The sequence below is a fragment of the Lissotriton helveticus genome, chromosome 4_1 (genome assembly GCF_964261635.1).
Source record: "Lissotriton helveticus chromosome 4_1, aLisHel1.1, whole genome shotgun sequence".
In the NCBI taxonomy this organism is placed as follows: domain Eukaryota; kingdom Metazoa; phylum Chordata; class Amphibia; order Caudata; family Salamandridae; genus Lissotriton; species Lissotriton helveticus.
The window spans coordinates 775,475,488-775,502,221 of NC_136063.1; the positions used below are offsets into that span (position 1 = coordinate 775,475,488).

The 26,734-nt window shown below is 40.9% G+C and overlaps 1 protein-coding gene across 1 annotated transcript in view; it reads right to left on the reverse strand.

Annotated features, from left to right (window-relative positions):
- LOC144828058 (histamine H3 receptor-like) overlaps positions 1-26,734 on the reverse strand; it is a 272,208-nt gene that overhangs the window by 143,839 nt on the left and 101,635 nt on the right. Inside the window, exon 2 of the mRNA XM_078686195.1 lies at positions 8,898-9,064. Within this exon, the coding sequence (XP_078542321.1) occupies positions 8,898-9,064 (167 nt within the window). The remainder of the gene's footprint in view (positions 1-8,897; positions 9,065-26,734) is intronic.

Below are 26,734 nucleotides of genomic sequence, written 5' to 3' on the forward strand. Positions count from 1 at the left end.
TAAGTTGCAGCGTGCTCCGTCCCAGCCCCACAACAGTCTAGGAGCAGTGACGTGAGAAATGACTCCACGTTGTAACGGAATCAGAGAAATTATCTGTGTTTTAAAAATGTGTTAACAATTTTAGAAAAAATAAAATTCAGAATGGAGTTTGTTTAATGGTTAGAACATTTTAGCGGTTTTGTTTTCTTTTACTTAGTGTTAAAAAAAATTTGAATAGTATACTTACTTTTTTGGTTTGTTGTTTTTGTAGGTAGAAAATGTTTTTCTTTTTCTTATAGTTGGATCTGTTGTGGCTATTTAAAGAGATAGAAATATAAATTTGTATTTATGTTTTGATGATAAAATGCAGGTTACATTTAATTTGACAGTTTATTTAAAAAGTTTTATTTACTTACTTTTTGTTATTTGTAGTTGTCTTTTTTTCAGATTAGTCTTTAAGGTTGTAGTGAATTTGGCAGAGTTTCTCGTTGCTGATTTTTCTTTGAAGGTGTGAGAGTTTTCAGTTTAGTTCTTTATATAGTGAGTATTTAATTAGTATTTGTTTGTTATTGGTCAGATATATTTAAATGTGTTTCTATTGGTCAGTTTGAATTTTTTTAAGTTTGTTAATTATGTTACCTGTATGTGAAATTCTAATGTCGACCTTTGCTGTGTTTTTCTCATTTTATGAAGGGTATTTTGAAGGTATATTATTTTCTAAAAGGTATAATATTGTTTTTAAGTTTTTTATATATTAAGTGTGTTTGTTTAAAATGTTTCGCTTATTTAGTATGGTTAATTACTTTTATTTAGAATGTATCATTTTAGTATTAAATATTTTATGTGTGTTTGTTATGTATATTAAATGTTTTATGAGTGTATATTTTAAATATTTAAATTATAGTTTGTAAACTAAAAATGTATTTGTATTTTTGAGCTGCCAATAGTTAGGTATTGTCGATATTATTGATGTTTATATTTTTGTTTCCGATATTTTTGATATGTGCTATGTTTATTTAAGATTGTCGATATTTTTTATTTCGATATGTGTGCTTACGATTTTTGTGTGGTCGATATTTATGTTGTTTCCTAGATAAATATAGAGAGTCGATTTATTTGTCATCGATATTTACTACACGATAATTTTGTATGTCGATTAGTTTCGATATTTTGTCATACATTCAGCTACTGATACACCCACTCACAGATCCACTCAGACACTCACAAACCCACTCACAGACCTACTCAGACACTCTCACATGCACTCATAAATCTACTCAGACACTCATGCACATGATACATTGCTATATCATACAGAATAAATACTTCTCATTGGGGCAGCTATGATTTGCACCAACACTTCTCAGCGGAACTACTAGAACTTTAAACTCAATCAATACTTCTCAGCAAGAATGCTATACATTTATAGAGCACTACCAGCACATTTATAGGGTAGCCATGCATTTAAAGAAATGACAGTGAACTTCTCAGCATTGCTACCATGCATTTAGTTGGCTTACAGAAGGGGGCAACACATTTCATGGGCAGTATGGGGTAAAGTTACTAATTTTTCATGCAGGGCAGCAAGCACAGTTGCTGCGTTGCAAGAAGATGAAAAAGCAAAAAATGTGTTTTATGAACTAAGATATGGTACATTTCCGCTGTTTCTTAGCACTGGCTCACTGTGTCCTGCCTACTGTCCAGTGAGTCACCCTTTTATCATGGTGCAAAGATGACTGTGTTACAGCAGGAATTTTCTTTTCAGTAAGGTATATCTTTCTGCACAAAAACAATTCTTAAAGGGATTATTCTCTTTCTATGTGTGCTGCAGAAATTAGTATGCATAGAAAAAGGAAATAATGTTTTGCAAAGACTGATAGGACTAGGGGACAATAAGGGCCAGATGTACAACCGTTTTTAGCTGTAACAAACGGAAAATCAGACCATTTGCGACTGCTAAAACGCATTTAAGCATGCACTAACCATATTTTGTGTGTCAGTAACCTATTACCAACTCGCAAAATAGGGGCTGTGAGTCAGTATTCGGAAGGGGCTTGCCAAAAGTAATGTGGAGAAATAAAGATATTTCTACCTTGTTATGCCTGCTTCAGGAAGGCAATGCTTTTTCAATTATCACCAGGTTAGCTAGCTTTAGAAAATCTGGGAATGCGCTATGTACTGCCTTGTGTTACTTTTTGGGAAAATAAAGTATATCACAAAAAACATTTTGCATTATGGCTGTGGCACGAAAGTGCTGCATCAACGATACTAAATGTTGGTAAATATGCCCCTATGAACCTTTCTTTGCAGGGCATCCTTGCTTCTATTTCACACCAATATTTCACTATTACACAGCTATGATGCTACACAATATAGTACAAAACCGACACTTCACAACAGTTCCACTGTAACCCCCAATGGGTTCTGATAAACATTTCTACTACCATTTGTAGTTAAGCATTTGCATCAAAATATGACACCTACTCGTGCCAGATGTAACAGTGGAGCAAATGTTAAATATATCCACATTATAACTACTTTGCATGTATGCTAAAACTGTACAGTAAAAGTTTTAAAGCATACTTGTACTGGAAGAATTTCCTTCCTGTACAAAACATGTGCTTGAAAGAGAACACATTTCCTTGTACTATTCTGCAAGCGTGTAAGTTTTGACACTTGACAGCCTAAAGTGTAGCAGCACAGGGAGACAATAAATTAGCAACATATTTAAGCGAAGGGTAGGTGCTATTGTGTTCACTCCATTTTGCGCATCTCAGCAGAGCATTTTTGTTGCTGAGTAGCATTTCTTGAAAAATTTGTAAATCTGCCCATCATCTATATATATAAAAACGAAAGTATGTCTGTCTGTCTGTCTGTTTGTCCTTTATACATTACTACACCATTCATCCGATCGCCATGAAACTTTGTGAATTTGTTGAGTACACTCCCGCAAAGGTTTCTGGAATAAATTTTTTTTAAATATGGCCCCCCCAGGGCCCTCATAATCTTTCGAATACTGATGTATGCACCAGACAGAAAAACAAAAAATCGTGTATCCACAAGCACTCGAATAAATAAATAGAATTAAAACACCATTCATACGATCGCCATGAAACTTTGGGAAGGTGTTGAGTACACTCCCGCAAAGGTTTCTGGCATAAAATGTATTTAAATATCGGCCCCCAGGGCCCTCATAATCATTTGAATACTAATGTACGCACAAGACGGAAAAAAAAAATCTTTGGGAAGGTGTTGAGTACACTCCCGCGAAGGTTTCTGGCATGATTTGTTTTAAAATATCGGCCCCCCAGGCCCTCATAATCTTTTGAATACTCATGTACGCACCAGACGGAAAAACTAAAAATCGTGTATCCACAAGCACTCGAATAAATAAATAGAATTAAAACACCATTCATTCGATCGCCATGAAATGTTGGGAAGTTGTTGAGTACACTCCCTCAAAGGTTTCAGGCATAAAATATTTTTAAATATCGGCCCTCCAGGGGCCTCATAATCCTTCGAATACTGATGTACGAACCAGACGGAAAATAAAAAGTTGTGTATCCACAAGCACTCGGATAAATAAATAGAATTAAAACGACACTTTGAAATGTTTTCCATATTAAAATGAATATGTTTCAATGAAAATGACACAATGTAAATTGAATGTTATCATAACCAGTTTCCTTGAATTTCCTTTCTTCGGATATCGCAGCAACACGCAACGGGTAAGCTAGTTTTAAATAAAACACAGATATATTTACCAGCATTAGCAGACATCAGTAAGTATGCCATAATCTGACATTAGAGAAGGTTTTGATTACTATCCTCATAATGGCGGGCCATTGCAGACTAATGCCAACACAAGGAGAGGTCAGTGTAAGAGTTAATACAAGCCAGGTCACTAGCAATGCTGGAATCAAGATGTAATAAAAAACAAAGGCAAAGCAAAACAGCAAAACCAATACAGGATCCATAATCCACATAAAAAGTGCAGGCGATAGGTTGGATAACTGAGGGGACCGATAGAAGAAGTAAATAATGTTAGAGGATGAAGCAAGGATGAGCAAATTGGTATGGCAAGTTGTTGTGTCAATATAACACGGAAAGTTGCCATGTTACTTCCTAGGGAGCGTACAGCTCTTATATAGCACTACTGTCTACAGTTCCCCTAAACTCCCACCCTTTCACTTTTTAAGGTCTAACTGCTCCCCAAATTGGTAAAGGTCACAAGCCAGTTCACCACAATCTCATGGAGATGTTGCTCAAAACATTCTTTCATCTCTATCTCCAAGCCTATTGGCTTTCCCTCCAAAAATGTGTACATTGTGGCAAGCAGAAACCCTATTTTGCCCAATGCGAATGTGATATATGTTAAGCATGTTGTGTGTACATGAAGGGACAGGATATTCCTACAGAAAGGAACAGTCATACATGTGTAGAACCTAGGTGGTGTTTAAAATTAAAGTTAGTTGTGGACCTTGGATTTTTTCACAATTGCTATTGACAATCCTGTGACTATGCCGTTCTCCCTGCCCTCCCACATAGTCCAGTACAGTTCATGTTGGTGTATTTGGGTTTGAACAGTAAATACTAAAATAGAACAGAAGGTACACATTTGTGTCTATTGTGTTCACATAAACACTCCACTTTGAAATATATCCAACATGTTCCTTGTGTTTTGAGAAAAATGTCTTTTCAACAGGCAAAAGGCCAAGGACATGGCCACAAGCTCTCACCTTAAACAAAGGGTTGTTCTCGTTTCCCATCCCCTGACACCTATATTCAGATATGAAGGCTAGACAACAGTGGCCGAGAACATCTCTAATTAACTAACCCCTGTTAGGAGTCAATTCACATCCACTTAGTGTATTATGGCAGCCCACCTTGTGTGGTGCTTTCTCAGTATGTAACTGGATTATACTGATGCATTATCTAGGGCCTGTCCTAGAATCACAGGGGTCAGATTTCTAACCCACTGGCTCACCGACTTAGTCAATGTATTAACTGGAGATACAGTTGGAATGTAACCCAGTCACAACCACTTTGCAATATTTCACCCTGATTGTGCTATCACTAGGGGTTATGCTAGTTCTAGCAGAACAAGTAATTAATATGCCTATTTAATCTCATGTCTCAGGTGGAGTGCATACCTGGTTTGTGATAACAGTGTTGTTGCATCTGGTATGCCAAGTGTGCTATTCCTAATTTAAGGACAGGGCAGTACTGTCTATCCAAAAACAAACACAGCCCTAGCACTAGCATGTGAAGGCTAAACACTTTACAGGAGCCTGGCAGGAGCCTTCACTTAAGGTGGATGCTGGTGCTGTGCCCATCTTGATCTTGATTGCCTTTGTGAAGTCCTCTCCAACCTATAGTCTGATCTTGGGTTTTTATAAGATTTGTTTCCCAATCTTATCTTATGTTTTGCAAACAATGATAGGAATAGGGGACAATAAGGGCCAGATGTACAACTGTGTTTAGCTGTTACAAATGGAAAATCAGGCCGTTTGCAACTACTAAAACGCCTTTTAGCATACACTAACCATATTTTGTGTGTCAGGAACCTATTACCAAACCATGAAATAGGGGTTGTGAGACAGTATTAGGAAGGGGCATGCCAACGGCATCCCTTCCTAATAACGAGTCGCATGGGCATGTATGAATGTTTTGTGACCGGAATGCAGCCGCAAAACATTCATATTTTACCAACTTGATGAAGTACCCCTTGCCCTTTGTGAATATAGAAGCCAATATTTTTTAAGAGCAGGCAGAGGACTCTAAAAAAATTTAAATCTGCTTTTCATTTTTATTTTTGAAATGTGCCCCATTTTCCTTTCTGGAAAATGGGCTGGATTTCAATCAAAGAAATCTATATATATAAAAACGAAAGTATGTCTGTCTTTCTGTTTGTTTGTCCTTTATGCATTACTACACCATTCATCCGATCGCCATGAAACTTTGGGAAGTTGTTGAGTACACTCCCGCAAAGGTTTCTGGCATATTTTTTTAAAAAATATCGGCCCCCCCAGGGCCCTCATAATCTTTTGAATACTGATGTACGCACCAGACGGATAAACAAAAAAACGTGTATCCACAAGCACTCGAATAAATAAATAGAATTAAAACACCATTCATCCGATCGCCATGAAACTATGGGAAATTGTTGAGTACACTCTCGTAGAGGTTTCTGGCATGAAAACTTTTTAAATATCGCCCCCCCAGGGTCCACATAATCTTTCAAATACTGATGTGGGCACAAGACGGAAAAACAAAAAATCGCCTTGAAACTTTGGGAAGTTGTTGAGTACACTCCTGCCAAGGTTTCTGGCAGACGGAAAAACAAAAAATCGTGTATCCACAAGCACTCAAATAAATAAATAGAATTAAAACACCATTCATCCGATCGCCATGAAACTTTGGGTAGTTGTTGAGTACACTTCCGCGAAGGTTTCTGGCATGAATGATTTTAAATATCGGGCCCCCCAGGGCCCTCATAATCTTTTGAATACTGATGTACGCACCAAACAGAAAAACAAAAAATTGTGTATCCATAAGCACTCGAATAAATAAATAGAATTAAAACGACACTTTGAAATGTTTTCCATATTAAAATGAATAAGTTTCAATAAAAATGACACAATGTATTTTAATGTTATCATAACGAGTTTGCTTGAATTTCCTTTCTTCGGAGATCGCAGCAACGCGCGACGGGTAAGCAGTTGCTTTATATAAAAAGCGATCACGGACATGTGATTACAGGCCATTCCCAATGGGTTGCAAAATGTGACCAGCCTCATGAATATTGATGAGGTAGGTCAATTGCAACCCAATTGGAAATCGCAAACAGTGTCTCAGACACTGTTGTACATTGTATTTTGCAATTTCATAACTGTGAGTTGCAAAAAGTCACCATTAGGAAGTCATAACATGTTTAAGTCATACATCTGGCCCTAAGTCAGCAATAGGACAAAGGAATGATGGTGATAAATGTGTCAGCTCAATTATCATATTGATATTGGGTGCAGAATTTTTTTTCATTTCTACGCATGTCAAAACTTTACACTTAATATGAAATAAATTGAAATATTTAAACTTTAGAAACAGGAAAAATTAAACTATAGAAACAGAAGAATATCAAAATGTGGTATGAAGAAATTAGAAGAGTCTGAACCCATAGGGGCCGATTATGGAATCATGAACGACCACCTCCGTTCGACAGTCCTGACTGACTGCATTATTACCATATGTAAATTGGCCACAGCACAAGTTTGAATAGAGAAATGGGAGATCGTGTTCATCCCTACACTGCGTGGCAGGCACCTCACGGTGCCTACCAGATGATGCGGGGATGAACAGGGGGGCATCATAGGCCATCCCGGCCCCCTACCGGAGGCCTTAAGGAAAAGACGGCCTTGCAAGGGGCCCCCAAACTCCCTTTACGACAGGCTTTCCATGTAGAAAAGCCTGGCAAGGAAAGCCTGTTGGAAACCGAGCATCTTAATCCCAACAACGGAAATGCCATCCATTTTGATTATGGGCCTGTCTCCGATTGGCCGACGGGCTCCTTGAGTCCATCGGATTCTAGCTGGAATGACCGGCTGGTGTCAATTCTGACTGCCTACTAGAAGTGAAACCAATGATGAGTGTCAGACAACACTCATTGTAATCAGGTACACAATGTGAAGTAAATGAAAGAGTTTGAAGGGAAGCTATAGTGTTTATGACATCACTTGAATACTTTTAAACTAGCCAGTAAACACAGGACAACATTTATAAACTAAATAATCATACAAATATGTATCAATTATCGTTGTGTTTTGCATACACTTTATTTTCACAACTTCATGACTCATTGTCAAAGCAGAAGAACATGCTAGAAACAATGCAGATTTTCATTGAGAACTGAAAAATCTCTGCATTCAAAAACATGAGTTACACAAAGATGCATAACGAAGAATGCAATTTCTAATAATTTATCTCCATCAACACGTTGAAGTCTAGCTCACGATCTGAGTGCCTCTTTTGCTTGCCTTATCAGCCACACCATTTCAATACAAGTTGATCCCTAAGATTAGAAAGTCAGTTTACCTTTGACAATTTGGAAGGTCTGTTTTAGTGACAGAAATCTACATTGCTGCCCGAATGTTGGGGGCCATGGATATGCTATAGGTGTGTCATGAAGACCTGTTTCTGTCTTAGGAGCTATGCCTAGACCAAACTGCTTGATCTATTAGAAGGTCAGTCTCTATGGTGAACCCCTACAGAACACAGCTCAAGGTTTGCCAGAGCAAAGTTAAGACATCCATGGGGCAGCCAGTCACTGCAGTCAACTGCTTAGGCTAGCCCTTGTTGCACAGGGCCACAGGCTGTGCACTGCTCTAACTGGATAACTGGAAGCTGAATGCAATATATCATAAAAAATATCTAGAAAAGTACAGAAAAAACACAGCTAAAGCTAGCTATGGTTCCATGAACACAAATTCAAAGAAGTATGCCATTTATTAATTATGTTATAAAATACACAACCCACACCATACAACACACCGCCTGCCATGCTCAATATACCATTTTTCCAATGGCACAGGAAAAAAAGGCTCATTGCCAATAGCAAATCATGAGAAACAGTGGGGGTATGTTTACTCTGGGGTGAAGCGTAACATTTCAATATAACAGACAGGGAGACAAACAGACAGGTAGACAGACAGATAGATGGACAGATGGATAGATAGATAGATAGATAGATAGATAGATAGATAGATAGATAGATAGATAGATAGATAGATAGATAGATAGATAGATAGATAGATAGATAGATAGATAGATAGATAGATAGATAGATAGATAGATAGATAGATAGATAGATAGATAGATAGATAGATAGATAGATAGATAGATAGATAGATAGATAGACTTACAGCTTTTGTAACAGAGAGAAACCGATCGTAGGTGATAAGCAGAATACTATACACTGAAGATAAACAAACGGTAGAATCCACAGCTAACCACAGTTTACAGGCAAACCTCCCAATCGGCCATCTTCCTGTAAGTGCAGGATATATATACCACGGAATGGAGAAGGAACCTGCAAAAGAATACATTTCTTTAGATACTTTCATATTCATCTGTTTAGTAAAATATTTCTCTAGGGATGCAATATATTTTATTATTTAATCTAAGAAAAAAATAAAGATTCACAAAGCTGCTACAAGTTAGGCTTACGGTTGAAAGCGGCTCTCATTTATTAATGATCTCCATAGGTCTTTTTCTAAAAGAGTGACATTTGTTTAAATAATTCTCTGTTGGTGCAAACTATTTTTATGTATTCCAACTCCAGATGAGCCGTGCTTGTTATCAGACTACCATGTTTTTAATCTTTTTACTTAGCAATATAAACTGCAAACATCGGTTCATAGCATATTCGAAACTGGTGGCTAAATTCATGTAGACCTTTAGAAATCAGCACTCACTGGTTTCATTTAACCCCTGGCAGGTAACTATGATCCGCCAGTGGAGTTTACATAGTTTTGCCTACTCCACGTTCCATTGTGAACGTGGAGTTCAGACAAAACTACGACTCCGTGGTGGAGCGTGGTTAGCCGGCAACTCCACCCTCCTAAAGTAATTAAAAGGCACTTACCTGCCCCGTGGCTGCTTCCTCCTTGACATTGCTGATCTCCTTCCTCCTCCTCGCCATCCTGCTTCACTGATAACCCCTACGTTGTACATCTTGCGAGGGCGCATGCGCACATGCAAGACGTACAACGTAGGGAATATTACTGAAGAAGGACGGTGAGGAGGAGACAGGAGAGCAGCGTTACAAACCAATAATTCAGTTAAAGGTAGGCAAAATAGTAATAATAAAATCTAGTGCCTAGAGACCTTTCTATTAGAATTCCCATCGCTCATTAATACTATGGGTCCGATTACAATGTCGTCCGGACACTCTTCCGACCAAATCGGTTTCGGAATCGTTTCCAACCGAATCGGGTTCTGCGAGTCTGACCGAACGATTATGATGCTTCCGGACACGCATCTTGACTTCAATGGGAGCCTGTGTTGCGAACCTGAACACAGGCTCCCATTGACAAAAGGGGTAGTTGGGGAAAACATTGCAACCTGTGGTGGGCACTGCATGGTGCCTGACGCACTGTGCATGAATGGGGAGGGGGACCCATGGGTACCCCCATGGGACTGTCGGAGGGCCTCGGTGAAGGGGGGCCTGCTAGGTGCCCCAAAGTCAGATTCCAACCTCTGATCTATGTCAGAGCAACTGATTTGGGAAGGCTATCCGAATCTGACATCCTAATCGCTCGTCTGGCAACACCGATCAATAAACTGTTACGATTCACCTCCAACCAACTCGGTTGCTCCCAGTGCCATTCGGAAGCCAGTTGGGCAGTCCGAATACTTTCCAGCCATCGTAATCGGTTGTAAGGAAAAGTGTTTGAGTTGATCAGAAAGGCAGGTTCTTAATTGGATTTGGACTAGCCGAATGCCATTCGGAGCCTTTCTGAGCAACATCATAATAGACTCCTATATTGGAATGCACAATCGATTATTGGATAAAGAGACGGAAACAGGATTTGATAATCGTTAGATTTTATCAGTAAGTTAGGAAAAGTAAATGAATCATTCTTAAACATTAAATCTAGGAAATGTAGAATAATCAAATTAATCTCAGGCCATCAGTTACCAATGCTCTAGAGGAAGAGTTCAGGAAGGGACATGAACTATATCAGCTAAAAAATCCTCACCCATGAGGAAAGGAGTCCGGGAATAGGAAACACTGTGTATGCTCAGCCCTAAGAAAGCCAGTAAAGTCTGCCAGAAATGGAGGCTGTCTCTTCAAATTGCAAGGAAGCAATCCTCAGTGGAAATGTGGCAAAAGGTTGACAAAGAGAGTGTCATCCTTATCATCAGTCCAATGTATAACACATTTTCTCTAGTTCCAGGGTTACATCTCCTTGGGTCACGTCATCTGATCAGACCAATCAGTCCATTAGTAAGTCTGAATAGGGTGATCGTCATGCATCATAAAAAAAGACACATTTTATGGGAAAAGGTGAAGATCATAATGTAAGTTATGAAACCATTCCAAAAGTAGGAGTGTGAACGATCGTCCTTTGCCAAAGGCAGATGAGTGAGTTGAAAGGGACAGTTTCTCACGGCAGATGTTCCCAAAGTAACTAAATGGTTGTGAGTAGTCCTGGTATATGCAGTGGGATGAAACATAGTTTCATCCCACTTTTCAAATGTATGTGGCTTTCTCATGAAACAGAATCGAGCAAGAAAAAGAAAATGCAGACCTAAATTGATTTTTAGTTCATGAAATATATGATATAAATTAATGGAAATACATATTACATTCTAAAGTTTCTATGACCTTATATTCTTTTCTTCAATTTTATGTCATTTATAAAGTATTTTAATTTCATTGCAATTAGCACGTGTAACTATGGCACATTACTACATTTCAAAAGTGCCAACATATAAAAGAAATTCAAAGTATATAGAAATTATTGTTTTTTTAGTGATTCTGATTAGTACATGTATGAAGATCATTCTCTGAAAGTTTCAGTGAAATTTGAATGGGCATAAACAAGCAGCACCATTTCTGTTTTCTTGGTTGGTGCACAATTTAAAAGAGCAAAGACAATGTTATAACAAAACTCTTCAATAAACATTCATTGGGTTATCTAATTCCCATTTATTTCCATTCATTCTTTACATGCATCAGTAATCAAAAGGGAATGGTTAATGAAACTTCTGTAACACAAGTCATCACTTTCACCTTTCTATTCCACACTAAAAGTATACACCATGGAAATTTATTAAACAAGAACCTATGTTATTCAAATTAGCATTTTCATCTAGTCTACACTCTTTTGCATGCTTTCACTATGCAAAATTAAGTCTCTTTATAATCTATTTCTCAAGAGTATTTAACGTATATTGTACATTGGTGGTGCATGTTCGTAATTTTTCTCTCAAAAAGGTGTCAAGATCAGTTTTATGTGTCAATTAGGGATTCAGCAGTTATTCTGCTTCATAACTCCCCATTTGATGGTGAATTAAGGCATCACACAAAATATTTTCTGATGTCACACATCACAGTTCTCTAGTCTTCATCATTTTTAGTCTAGATTTTTCCAAAGCCTTCATCTCATCGTAATAACTACATTGCCTATCTTCCAATTCTATTTCAGCTCTTTTTCTTTTTAATTCCTCTAGTTTCCTTCCTAGTTTACACTCGTCCACAAACTTTAAAAATGACAACAAAGGTCAATACTCATAATGTAATTGTCAAGATGAGATTCAAGATTTTTCCAAACAATCCACTTCCTAAATTTGCAAACCATTTACGTATAGAAGAGAATTCATTCCCAATTGACTCCCAAGCACCATCTGCCTTTAAATCTTTCGGGTCCTTTCCAAATTGAGTGATGTTCTGAATGGAACTCTTTAAATATTTACTCTTACCTGGAATATTGGTGCAGCAATGTTGTTCAGCATGCAACAAACTCTGCCTTCCTTTGCGAGAAGGACATCTAACGCAAGATGATTTGGAAGAACCATAGGTCTCATGGCAATCATTTCAGTATCTATTGCTAAGAATCCTCCAGCAGTATCAGTAGACAGCTTATCTACCACCATAGACAGTTTGTGTATTTTGTAAGAGTTCAGTATCACCTCAACAGATGGTATAAGGGCTCCAAATATATCCAGACTATCTCTCCTGCACTTGCATGCCTCTTAAGTCTCCTAGGAGAACCTCCATTGGTGCCATCAGATTGACCCACATGATAGATGTATGGGAAAATTATCCCCAAGTAAAAGGGTCCATACCATCTTTAGGCAGTCGATAATAGGCATTTTTCCCACAAATATAGAAAATAACAGGGCATATAGGATAACCACCTCCTAGAAACAGCTCCCAATTTTTCAAAACTTGGAATGTCTGGTCACGTTTGTTAGGAAGTAGCCTGGTTTCCCTATCTGTCCCATAGTCCTGTTTCTATGACCATGCACATTTAGGTTACATATCTGGGAAACTTCTTACAAAGGGACTTCTGGAGCATATTGCCAGTGCTTGTTATCTACATTGTTAAAGCTCACCCGGAGGATTGTGTTCTTGGAGTCTCCAGTGCCTCCGTGTCTTCTTGTGGATCGTTGTTGGGACCCAGTCTTTTCCTGCCAGCTGCTGTTCAGGGTTCGGCTGAATCTTGAACCAAATGCGGCGAAAATCGGGGCTATTTGCTTTTGTTCCTGGCCAACATGGGAGCATTTGTGCAGAGTTAAGGAGCCTTATGTCTGAACAATAAGACTATCGGGTCTGGTATCCCTTGTGTTTGGATGTTAAAAATGCGATACTGCCTTGCCGATGTATCGTGTCACTTTCACTTCCTGAACTTGTGCTACCGCTCCACGTTATTGTGTGGAGTTCGAGCTGAAACGCGAGCATTCATTTTATTGCGTTTTTTCTTTATCTCTTCCTTGTAGTGGCCACTATTTTGCTGTGTTTTTTCGGGTTGCTTTATTTTTTTTTCCTTTATTGGAAGCAGGGTTTGTTCTCTGTTTATGGAGTTTTTTCCCCTGGAGTTATCCTTAGTTCAACTAAAGAGAGGAGTGGTATATAGGGACTTTGAGTCTTCGTGGAATCCCTGAATACCATTATGAGGAACTACTACTAGTCTGGACTGGTAAGGGATTCTTCTTGTATATTGAAGACTGGGCTTGTGTGTGCATGTTCATTGAGACATATAACTGCATGTATTAAGGTTGTTGTTTGTCTCCTTATGCAGGTGCTGTCCGTGCCCTATGTTACATAGAATAGGGGAGGAGGAGGCCAGCATAGGTGTTTTTTCTCGATCTACGTGTCCTATCTTTTCCCACCCTCTCCCGGTACCCCAGTGACATGTTCACTGTGTGTGTAATTCAGTGGACGTTATGGGGGTAGTGGGGAAGGGATGGGGCAATCCTTGTTCCTGCAGTGTTGGGCATAGTCTGGAGGTGTGCGATTTGACAGAATAACAAGCCCAGGTTTCTTATACACTGCCTGGGCGAGGATGGACGAGACTGGGAACCCAGTGGGAGGGGATGGTAGTCCTACGTTGCAGGATTTAATGGGTGCTATTACATCCCTACAGTCACAGGTACAGGATTTAAGGCAAGAGAATTTGGGGCTACATCAGAAGCTGACCGCTGTCAGGGCCAGAGATCAGACTAGGGGTCAGGGGCCTATAGTACAACCTGCCACTTTTCAATTCGATAGAGAGTCTGGGCAGGGAGCAGGAGGAGGTACCCCGATATCAGTTCTTGTGACTACTCCTGTGCCTGTTCCTCTGGCTGTCCCCGAACTGTGCTCAGGGGATTGTAATAAATACAGCATATTTATGAATCAGTGTCATCTGCATTTTATGTGTCATCCCACGGCATTCCTTAATGACTCCGCCAAGGTGGCCTTTATTATATCATCATCATCAAAAACTTTATTCGACAGTTAAGTCATAAAAGTACATACATTAAAAACTTTCATCATCAAAATTCAATCCAGATTATAAAAACACATTTAAAACAATTATATAAATAACTAAAATTCAATTAAATTTCATTGAGACTGTTGAATACTATTTTAAAAGTTTTTAGGATAAAATGATTACAGTTAATTCATTCATATGGTTAAAAAGAAGAAACTACTGTACGGCTACCAAAGCCCGGGGAGCCTAGGCACCCCTACTGATACACATCCCTGGAATCAAAGTGTGCCAGCTACTGGCTATCTTGGGACAACATTTTTGAGCGAATTGACCATGCCCAATTCAGGAACTTCGCTACAGCTATGGCAATGGATGGAGTAGAATCAGAGCTTAAGATTCACAAGGCCTCAGCATGCCTTCTAATGCCCAATAATTTACAGATTGGTTTAATCCACTTACTACGTGGAGCGGCATATAAAGGGCAGAAGAACAATACGTGGCTTACTGTTACCTACTGGTCCAGACACCTAAGACATCTATCATTAGCTACTCCTACCCATTTACTAGTAAATGACCTTGTTGGGAGTGTGCCCACCCTAAGTTGGAAGTACAGTTTGCGATCATAGGGTTTTTCTATGCAATCCCAGTACTTCTCTAACACGGGCCAAGAAATCGTCCAGTAAGGTGGGAAGAAAGACCTGCCGAATAGACTGCTGAGAAAACCATTTCCCAATATCTTCCCTTCAAGATTTTTTTAGAAGGGAAGACTGCATTTGATGGATTATCCCATAGTTCTATCAAGCTCATTTTCGCTAACAAGGATCTGATCCCCTTTAACCATTTGATTTTGTGGAAGGAGTCAATTTTGATGATATCCAAGAGGCCCTGGGCGTAGTGTAAGAGTTCCTCTGTGCACCATACTCTACGCCAGTACAATAACGGGAGAAGTTTGGCCAAGTCTTCCACAGATTTCTTGCCAAGGTCTCATAAGAGTGGTCTCAGAGGGGTACTTTGAGGAACACTAGTAATTTTGCATAAAAACACATTCTCCACCATGGTCAGGCGCTTAAGATTTTCAAACCCCCATAGTTCTGCACCATATAGGGCCGAACTCAATACCTTAATGCCATAAATGTCAAGTACAGGGCTAACCAGTTTGGTTAAGGAGGTTTTGAATTTAGCTAAGACGATCCCTGATTGCTGTTGATGCTTTAAGACAGCCAGATCAAGTTGGCTATTCCAGCACATGTCCTTTTGCAGGGTAACACCTAAATAGGTAAAGGTGTTAACCTGCTCCAGAGGGAGGTTGTTCATATAGACACTATCTCTAAACGATTTATGTTCATTAAAGGACATAAATTTGGTCTTGGCAGTATTTATTTCCAGACCACGTTGGAGACAAAATTCTTCGAACCGCTGGAGGGCCTTCTGGAGGCCACTCTGAGTTTTAGAGATGATCAACGTATCGTCCGCAAACATGAGGATTGGAATACAGATGCCTGCCAGCACCGGAGCGTCCGTTGGGGCCATGGAAAGGTAATCCACAACCCCATTGATGAAGAGTGAGAACAGGGTAGGTGCCATAACACAACCCTGACGCACTCCCCTATCAACGGAGAAGGTTTCTGTCACCTCCCCATGTGACCCCCAACGGACCCTGGTAAAATTATCCTCATGCAAGTGAACGATCAATATCAACAACTCCGGGGCCATCCCCAACTCACCCAAGACCTGCCATAATTTACCTCGTGGTACTAGATCAAAGGCTACCCTTAGATCAACAAACACAGCGTAGAGGGCCCCTTTCTCCAAAACCACTGACTTCCAGTAAAGAGTAATAAAACGAAACACTTGGTCAATTGTACTTGTTAGTGGGCGGAAACTGGCCTTCAATGGGCTCAGGATATTATTATCTTCAATCCAGGTCTGCATCTTACCCAAGACCAATTTACCCATGATCTTCTGCATCGAATCGATGAGGCTGATTGGCATATAGTTGCCTGGAACAGATTTGTCTCCCTTTTTGAATACCGGAATGATTTCCGCCCCCTTCCAAGAAGGTGGAATAGCAGCACCTTGGGCAAGTGCATTTGCAAGGTAGGCAATATATAATCACCAGGAATGCTTATCATATAAGAAAACATCAGCGGGATACAATCCATTACTGGTGCTCTGCCCTCAGTCATTGCATCTAGCGCCTTATCAACTGCTTCTAATTTAAAAGCCGCCTCTACATAATATGTACAAGAGGATATTTAATGGCTCACTTCCCTGCTTATACTAGCGTACTGTGGTTTAAAGTATTCAACCCATTGATGCTGAGCAACATTATTTTGAGGGTATTCCGGGCATCCTCCCCTATCCCATTTAAATATATCCCAAAAGGATTTGGGGTTCTTGGTCGAACATGCTTCTTTTAGTTCCTGCCACTTGCACTCATCCCATTGCTTTTTTGCCTCCAACTGAGTTTTTCTATAGCAGGCGCTAGCCGTTCTAACATCACTTGGCACCCCCATTCCTAGGGTTAACCTTAACTTGGCTAGTGCTTGCCGGCAGGCCTCATTATACCAGCCGTCAGGTTTATTAGATATTTTGCGTCTACCAGTACCCTGCTTACAAAAATAAGTTTTTAGCTGAGTAAAGAGTTTCTTATGGACTGCAATCATGTGGAAATGAAAATCGTCTGCGGTAGCTGTAGATCCCAGTTCTAGTAATGAGTTGTGTACATCATTTTTGATGGCACCCAGAATTTCCGGTTGTGTAATAACTTTACTCCATCTAAGATGGCGCATATCATTATCAAGGATAGGATCTGGGCCAATGGCAACTTGTAAGGGTAATACAACATCTGTGAACAAATTTAATGAAGAGGTAAGAGGGTTATGATCACTTTCGATGCGAACCGTTACTGCCATATTCATAAGGTTGTGCCACAATTTTAAATGGACAAGCAGGTAGTCAATACGACTAGACCTATGACCATTATCGTATGTCCTGGCACCCAGCTCATCAGATTGAGTACGGCCATTAGCCGCTCTCAGGTGGTTCCCCATACATAACCCCTTCAGTTGTATAGCCGCCTCAGTCCATTTGGTGATGGGTGCCAACTCCAAGTTGGGAATGCTCCATCTGGTGTCTTCCTCCTCTGTAAGGTTCTGGTCTTCGTAACCTAGCGTCTCGAACGTTGTATTGAAATCCCCCGCTGCAAGTGGCAGAGAATTATTAGGCATAGCCTCTATTAAAAATTCTAGGGCTGATATTACTTCAGACTTTTTCCCCCCTGGTAGGCCTATTGCATAAATATTAAAAATTTCGACGTGTTTGCATGAGGGAAAGCTAAGCCTCACTGCCATGATATCATTACTGAGTACAAGGAGTTGGTGAATGTTACAACTTAGCCCCTGTCTAACCCAAATCACAAGACCTTCTGTTAGGCGACCTTTATCCTTCTTCATTGCTGGGACATAGAAATTAAGATAGCCCGTCCGAAAGACAGGGTCCACTGACCATGACTCTTGAAAGAGACAAATATCGAATTCTTTGATAAAATTCGACCATTCGGGCGAGGTTAGTTTAGATTTTAAACCCGCTATGTTCCAAGATTGCATCGACATAGTGCAATTTGGAATGGGCGAGCCACAAACTTTAGCCTCCAAACCAGTTATGGAAAGACGACTAAATTCCGTGTATTGCCCTGGAGCTGAGGTCCAATTAGATTCCCTCAGAGGATGTGGAACTAAGGTCTCACAAACCGATTGATAATCCAAGACGCTACTAGCTACGCTTGTTTGGGTTCCATCAGGGTACGTAGCCAATACCCCAACTTGAAAGTTACCCTTTCCAACCGCAGAATTCAATTTCCTTTCTTGTTTTCCATTGTTAAGCTCTTCCAAATTAGCCTGAGATCAAGTGGTCGTCAATCGCAATCTTCCAGATCAGACAATATATCATATCTGTTATTCAACCTTATTCCCCCAGTGTTACACCAATTTTGTGCCCCCCATCTGGAACCGTATTTCTTCGGGCAATATGTGGTGATGGGTAGAAGTAGGTTAAAGACAGGGGTTGTATTAACGTGGCTGAGCTTAACAGAGCCCAATTGCAAATGTGCTCTGCAGCCCTATCCCTAAAATTAATGATTACACGGTCTCCCTCAATAGACTTTTTACTGGGACCCACCCAATCAACACGTCTAGCGAACAAAATGTCAGTGGACACCATGTGAGGGAGTGGGCGATTGTAATTGAGCCAATGGATGCATTTATTTTTCAGCTCCATATATCCCTCCCTTTTGTCCTGACACAGGGGAGGAACCCCCGCAAGGACCACCACGTAGGGGATAGATTCGGGTGGAAGATCTATACACTGTAAGCTCTTTGCAGGAGGGACATGAGAAGAATTATTATTCGCTTGGAATTGTCTGGTAGCTGACTTGCTGGCCCCCCTCGACTCTACCCTACCCCTCAATTCGGTATGGTTAATCAATCCAGGATACTAGAAGAGGGCAGATCTGAAATGGACAACATCACAGCAGGTACAGAATTATTAACAATTTCATTCTCAATCGGCAGAACTATAGTATGAGCCAATTCATTAGTGAGCCCCATCTGGCTCGGTGGATTAACAACTGGCCCTTTATCCCGGTCACCAACCCTTGTCTGAGCCGACGCGAAAGATAGTTCGAGGCACGCAAGTCTATTTTCCATAATGTCAAGTTTATCGTAAATAGGGAGACATGTCTTTTTAAAAATAAGTTACAATTTTGTCCAGAAGTCCGGTCCCAGCTCAGCTGGCAGCACAGCGCCGGGACTTGAGGACAATGATAACACACCCCCATTGGATTGACATATAGCAGGACTATAAGGAGGCAATGGTGTCCCGCACTCTTCTACTGGGTTGGCTTTCTGAATTTTAGCCTTCCTTCCTTTCACACAGGCACCCCCTCGCTTCCCTTTTGTGTTTTGGCCTGCCGGTGATTGTAAAGATCCCGTTTTACGGTTATGGGCAGACCGAGTCTTGACACATGGTACTGGTGAACCAGAAAACATGTTGTGGGGGTTAGCAATATTTCTTTTACCCAGTGAACCCTCTTCGCTTGTCGGATGGCAAAGCAAATACCCTGTGTGTTGCAATAAATTGTTCTCCTCTCTCTCACTGGTGTTGCCTAGGATAGTTGGGATAATGACTTGTTGACAATTTGGTGAGCATATCTGGGCCAAGCTTCCCATAGAAGAACATTTATCAAAGGCGATGTCCAACGATAGTCTCTTTTCCGTCAGCTCGATTTCATGAGCTAGAACAGAGGATGCCCTTATGAGGAATTGATCCAGGGTACCAATTATTGACCCACTGGTAGCAGATTTCCTTCCATTTCTAGCCTTAGGGGTGGTCATGATAAAAAGGCACAGCTATGCCTTCTAGTAGGTAATTAATATAGATCACTTTTCAATAGCAAACGGGTTTGAAAAACCACTGACCTTATACTGAGGTTGTTGGGGGGGCCCGTCCCATCCTCGACCGTTCTCGAACGGGCTCAGACGGGCCCGCCCTTGGCCCGGGCTTCGCCTGGCGCGCGCCCGCGCGCGTTCCACCAAGCGGGAGCAGCAAGGTGTTTTTGTAGAGCTTGTCACCTTCAGGTGCGGGCGATTAGCAGCAGCGGCCCCCTGGGACTTTGAGTCCTTTGAAGTTTACACAGCAGCCTCCTTTTGCGACACGGCTCCCACTAAGCGGGAGCGGCGAGGTGTTTTTGTAGTGCTTGTCACCTTGTCAGCCTCAGGTGCGGGCGATTAGCAGCAGCGGCCCTCTGGGACTTTGAGTCCTTTGAAGTTTACACAGCAGCCTCCTTTTGCGACGCAGCTCCCATTTATTATATCATACCTGGCAGGTACAGCCGCCTTGTGGGCAGTACCATTAGTGGATAACGACGATCCTGTGCTATACAATTACTTGGATTTTAAAGAACAGATGCAGTGTTTATTTGCTAAACACGCATTCATGCAGGCTAGTGATGCTGAAATGTTAAAATTGAGGCAGGCCAAGCAGAATTTAATGACATATGTCTCCTCGTTTAACTGTTTGGTATCAGAGACACAATGGCCTACAGCCAAGAGAACTTCCCTATTTTATCCGGGATTGTGTGAGGAGCTAATGGAACATTGTCTCACAAGTAGTGGATTCCCCTGATGAATGCGTAGCTTTTATAGATCTAGTGGTGAAACTAAACCACCGGCTACTAAAAAGGTGTGGGGAGCGAAATCGTTATCAGGCCTTGCGTGTGCTGCCAGTAAGGAATGAAGTAAGACATTCTGTAGAATTGAAATCAGTTCCTGAACCCATGGAAATAGGTGGGGTTAGAGGCCCATAGTCCAGTGAGGAAAAGGGAAGAAGGCGAGTCCAAAACCTTTGTCTTTATTGTAGCAAAGGGGGTCATTATGCCCGTGAATGTCCGGTAAAACCATCTAGTTTCTCTCCAAAAAACACTGTGGTGTTTGTGAGTAAACAGGTTGGAATCAAGGATGTGGAAGTAAACAATGCGTTGTGTGAAGTGGCAGGGGCTGTACAAAGGGTTCCGCGGCATTTTTTCATCTCTGCTTGTTTGGTAATCTCGAACAGTAACAGAACCACTTTATCTGTGCTGCTTGACTCTGGGGCGACTGGGAATTTTATGGATATTCAGTTAGCAGAAAGGTTCATGGTTCCATGTGTATGTAAGGCACAGCCAGAACCCGTAGACGCTATTGATGGGACTGAATTGTCTTCGGGATCAATAACACGACAAACTGAACATATGTGTTTACTATGTGACAATGGTCATTCTGAGTCCATTTGTTTTGACCTTATTGATGCTCCTTCTTTTGGGATTGTTCTTGGGGTACCTTGGCTGCAGAAGCACTATCCTCGGATAGATTGGGTAAGGCGAACTGTCACCTTGGATTCTGCCCATTGTTTGCAGAGTTGCTAGCAGGTTGCAACTGATTGGGTTACACCGTTGACTTGTGCTGCAGGGGTAGGTGGTGATGTAAGGGATATACCGACCCCGTATGCCCTGTTTAGCGATGTGTTTGACAAAGGTAGGGCTAATAGTCTTCCGCCGCATCGTCCCTTCGACTGTTGCATTGATTTAGTGCCAGGTGCTACATTGCCATGCAATCGAATATATGCACTGTCGGAACTGGAGGAACAACATTTGAAGGCGTATTTGGACGAGATGCTGGCAAACGGCTTTATTCGCCCATCCTATTCACCTGTGTCATCTGCTATTTTCTTTATCCCAAAGAAGGAGGGTAGTCTGCGCGCGTGTGTGGACTATAGGGCTCTTAATAAGGTCACAATCAAAAATAAATATCCCCTTGCTCTGATCCCTGTGTTATTAGATCAGTTGAAGCATGCCACTGTATTTACCAAGTTGGACTTAAGGGGAGCGTATCATCTCATTCATGTTTGTGCCGTAGACGAATGGAGGACAGCTTTTAGAATGAAATTTGGTTTGTTTGAATATTGTGCTATGCCTTTTGGTTCATGTAATGCTCCGGCAGCTTTTCAGTTTTTCATCAATGAGGTTTTGAAGGAGTTTTGGGATTTGAGTGTTATTGTTTACATTGATGATATTTTGATTTTTCTGAATCCACTGATGAGCATGAGTTACACGTATACCGAGTGTTGCAGAAACTGAAGGAACATCAGTTGTTTGTGAAGTTAAAGAAATGTCAGTTCCATACTTCAAGTGTAGAGTTGTTGAGCTACATTGTCTCTGCTGATGGATCCACGCAAGACTGAAGCCATTGTCACCTGGCCTACACCCGTATGTGTTAAGAACATACAGGTCCTTTTAGGATTTGCCAATTTTTATTGGCGGTTTATTTCTCATTTTTCTGATGTGGTGGCACCCATAACCGCTTTGTTAAAGAAGGGGGTTCCTTTTGTTGGGGCGCAAGCTGCTTTTCAGCAATTGATCGGTAAATTCACCACGGCCCCTGTTTTTGTGCATCCTGATCCTGCTTTGCCCTTTTTTGTTGAGACTGGCGTCTCTTTATGTGCAGTGGGGGGGGGGGTGCTTTCCCAGAGAGATGCGGATACAGGGTGTATGCATCCAATTGCGTTCTTTTCTAAGACCTTATTGCCGGCCGAACGCTATTATACAGTGGCTGAGAGGGAATTGCTGGCGATCACGTTGTCATTTGAGGAATGGAGACACTATTTATGGGGTGCCCGCCATTCGATAACAATCTGCACTGATCATAAAAATCTAGAATTCTTTCGCTCTGCTAGAGCTCTAACCCCGAGGCAGATGCGTTGGGTGTTGTTTTTCAATGAATACGATTTCGTTATTACATACAGACCTTCATCTCAACAAGTGAAATCTGATTCTCCGTCACGCATACATGTAGATCAAGCAGAAACAGGGACAGAGAAGGAGATAACACCCATGTTAGCGAGTGAAAAGATAATGGGAAGTGTTTCTGTGGAAGATTTCATGTTATCGGTCAAGGGGAGATTGAAGGAGATAGACCTGACCCCTTGGTTGTCTACTCCTCATTTTGTGGTACAGAATGAATTGTTGTATCGGGAGGATCATTTGTTTATACCTTCCGAGTTAAGAAATAATGTTCTTCAATGGTGTCATTCGTCTTCCCTGGTGGCACATCCTGGGATGGAAAAAACTAAGGAGTTTTGTTTGCGCTAGTTTTGGTTGGATACGTTGGCTCACAATGTTCAGGTCTTTGTTGCTTCTTGCCCTGTGTGTGCTATCAGTAAGCCCTCACATACTAGTCCTTCTGGTCTTTTGCAACCACTGCCGGTTCCTCCTGCCCCTTGGCATACTATAAGTATGGATTTTGTAACGGACCTTCCCCTTATGTCTGGGTTTACTGCCATACTAGATGTAGTAGATCTATTCACAAAAATGGCACATTTCATTCCGCTACCTAAGGTCCCAATGGCAAGGGAGCTGGCTTCAGTGTATGTGAACTCGGTGGTGAAGTTGCATGGTTTGCCATCAGTGATAGTCTCAGATAGGGGATGATTAACAACCACAGGGGCTGTCCACAAACCCTGAACCAGGGACAAGTACTTATTATATCAAACAAAAAAGCTCAGGGAAAAAGGAAAAATAAAAAAATTGGAAAGATATCCAATATGAAATGTAGAGAAGCCCTTCACAACAGCCTCATGGTATCAAAAAATATACATTTATTTTACTCCAACAATTCAGAAAGTTTCATTTCAACATATAAATAGTCTCAAGCAAGAAAAACGAAGCTGGTGTACAAAAAACAATACATATAAACCAGACAAGTGGCAACAACAATACACATCACAGAAGCAAAAGGAACACCCAAAACATAAATACTGTGTCCTTAAAGTAAATCAAGCCACAGGAAAGCGTCGACGGCGTTTCGACCGATACATTATTTAACGGTCATCTTCAGGACTGGAAAATGTTCTTGTGCAAGAGATCTGTACAATAGAATATATAATTTTAACAATAATTCTTAATAATAAATTGTACATTAATGTCAGGGTAGGCTTCTCATGAGGAAAAAAGCGGCCGTGTGAAGGGAGAAAAGATGTTATACCATAGGTCCACACCACTAAGTGAAGGGGATCCTTATAACCATGAATATAAAAACAAGAAGGCAAAAATACTTTTAACTTTGGATTCAAAAAGATAATTCAGTTAAAATCCAGATGCTCGAAAATCAATATTCGGACACTGAAAATTTCCAAGGAAAACTGAATGTCACTTAAACTGCATAAGTAGACCTGAAGTTAGACATTGTCGCCCCAAAGGTCAATATAGCACTTACCGCAAAAAATAACAATTCATTGCGCAATAAGTTCTGGCTACTTAATAGCATAATGTGGACGTCATCAGCACATTCGCATGGCCACCAAATGGTCCCAGTGGTGAAGTCAAAATTAGTTCACCAATTCATAATCTGGAAAATTATTGGGGAAAATTAGATGAATAAATATATATAGCCCATAATTACGTGATAGGTAGAGCATTAAATAATCGACTAGCCAGAGGGTTCGAAGAGTGAGCTATACCAACTCCAGTCACGTAGATCACATAGGCATCGTCAATATTTAAAATAGTTTGAAATGGGCCAATTATCTCCAAGACTGAATGCCGAGCAAGCACCAAATTGACAACGTCGAGCATATGTAAAAAATACATGAGCCGTGTCAAAAGCGTTACTGCAATATAGGTAGCCGAAATAGTATGGTTGCATAACCTTTGGCATAGACAAGAAAAAGGCTCACTCAAGGTAAGCACCAAATTAACATCGTCCACGGCACATATAGAATATGTGTGCCTGGTCAAAAACGTTAAAAAAGAGAAGCTCACTCAAAGAAGATCGGTTAGAGTTTACGCGCCAAATTTGGAATATGTGCACCAAGTCAAACACGTTAAAAGAAGGGGACTCACTCAAGGTAAACAAATTAGTGTTTACGCACCAAGTTTGAGATTTGTTATTCAAAAGCAAATCTTACCGTCTTGTGGAGTTCAAGACCGCAAGCTCGTTTCAGCGTGCAGCAAGCCAAAAGTACGGCAAGCACCTTCCATCAAAATAGAAATAATAATAATCAAAAAGGGACAAACAACCCGAAAAAAGCGGCGCCATCTTGGACTGGGCCAAAATCGGTACAGGGTGTCCAAACATTAGTGTCCACACGGTTGTATATGCCCAAAAGCAAAAAGGGGAACGCTAGTTAGCCGGACAATTATTAATTCAAAAAAATATAGACCTGAATGTAATTACAGAAAATAAGGGAGTGTGAAGGAAGAGTCTAGTTTATATGTATTTTTTTTTGTACACCAGCTTCGTTTTTCTTGCTTGAGACTATTTATATGTTGAAATGAAACTTTCTGAATTGTTGGAGTAAAATAAATGTATATTTTTTGATACCATGAGGCTGTTGTGAAGGGCTTCTCTACATTTCATATTGGATATCTTTCCAATTTTTTAATTTTTCCTTTTTCCCTGAGCTTTTTTGTTTGATATAATAAGTTTCAGATAGGGGGGCACAGTTTGTGTCCCATTTCTGGACCGAATTGTGTACTTCCTTGCAGATTGGTGTGCGTCTGTCATCTGCATACCATCCGCAGACAGATGGTCAGACGGAACGTACCAATCAAACCATGGAACAGTACCTTCGGTGCTTGTTAACCTCTCTGACATGTAATTGGGTTGAGGCTCTCCCTTTAGCTGAATTTGCATAAAACAACAGCATGCATTCAGCTTTAGGAATGACCCCCTTCTTTTGCTCAATGGGATATCATCCTAAGGCTATACCTATCCAACCCTCGGGACTGGTACCAGCAATAGATACACATAGTAAGTCTTTGACTCACATTTGGGGCATGGCAAGGGAACATTTACAGACTGCTAAGGAAGCTATGAAGAGATATGCAGATCAGCATAGGGTTCCTGCTCCTTTTTATGCAGTGGGGGATCAGGTATGGTTGGCGTCAAAGAATCTGCATTTAGGTGGGTCTAGGAAACTGCAGCCTTGTTATGTAGGTCCCTTTTCTATTGTGAAGGTGGTGAATCCTGTGGCAATGAAACTTGAGTTGCCTGATGAGTACTGTGTGCACCCTGTTTTTCACACTTCCCTTTTGAAGCCATATGTCAGAACTTCATTGAGGCTGCCACCTCCTCCTCCTCTAGTGGTAGATGGGCATGAGGAGTTTGAGGTGAATGCTATCTTGGATTCTAGGAGAAGGCGGGAGAGGTTATATTACCTAGTGGATTGGAAGGGCTATCCCCCGGAGGATCGTACTTGGGAGCCTGCAGGTGGGGTCCATGCTACCCGTCTAGTACGTAGTTTTCATCTTCATCACCCCTCTAAACCTCGCCCTGTAGGGAGGCCTTTGGCGGAGGATACTGTTAGGAATTAGCCTTGTTTCCCTATCTGTCCCGTAGTCCTGTCTCTATGACCATGCACATTTAGGTCACATGTCTGGGAAACTTCCTACAAAGAGAGTTCTGAAGCATATTGCCGGTGCTTGTTATCTACAGTGTTAAAGCTCACCCGGAGGATCGTGTTCTTGGAGTCTCCAGTGCCTCTGTGTCTTCTATTGGATCGTTGTTTTGTTGGGACCCAGTCTTTTCCTGCCAGCTGCTGTTCAGGGTTCAGCTGAATCTTGAACCAAATGTTGCGAAAATCGGGGATATTTGCTTTTGTTTCTGGCCAACATGGGAGCATTTGTGCAGCGTTAAGGAGCCTTATGTCTAAACAAGACTCATATCGCATCTGGTATCCCTTAT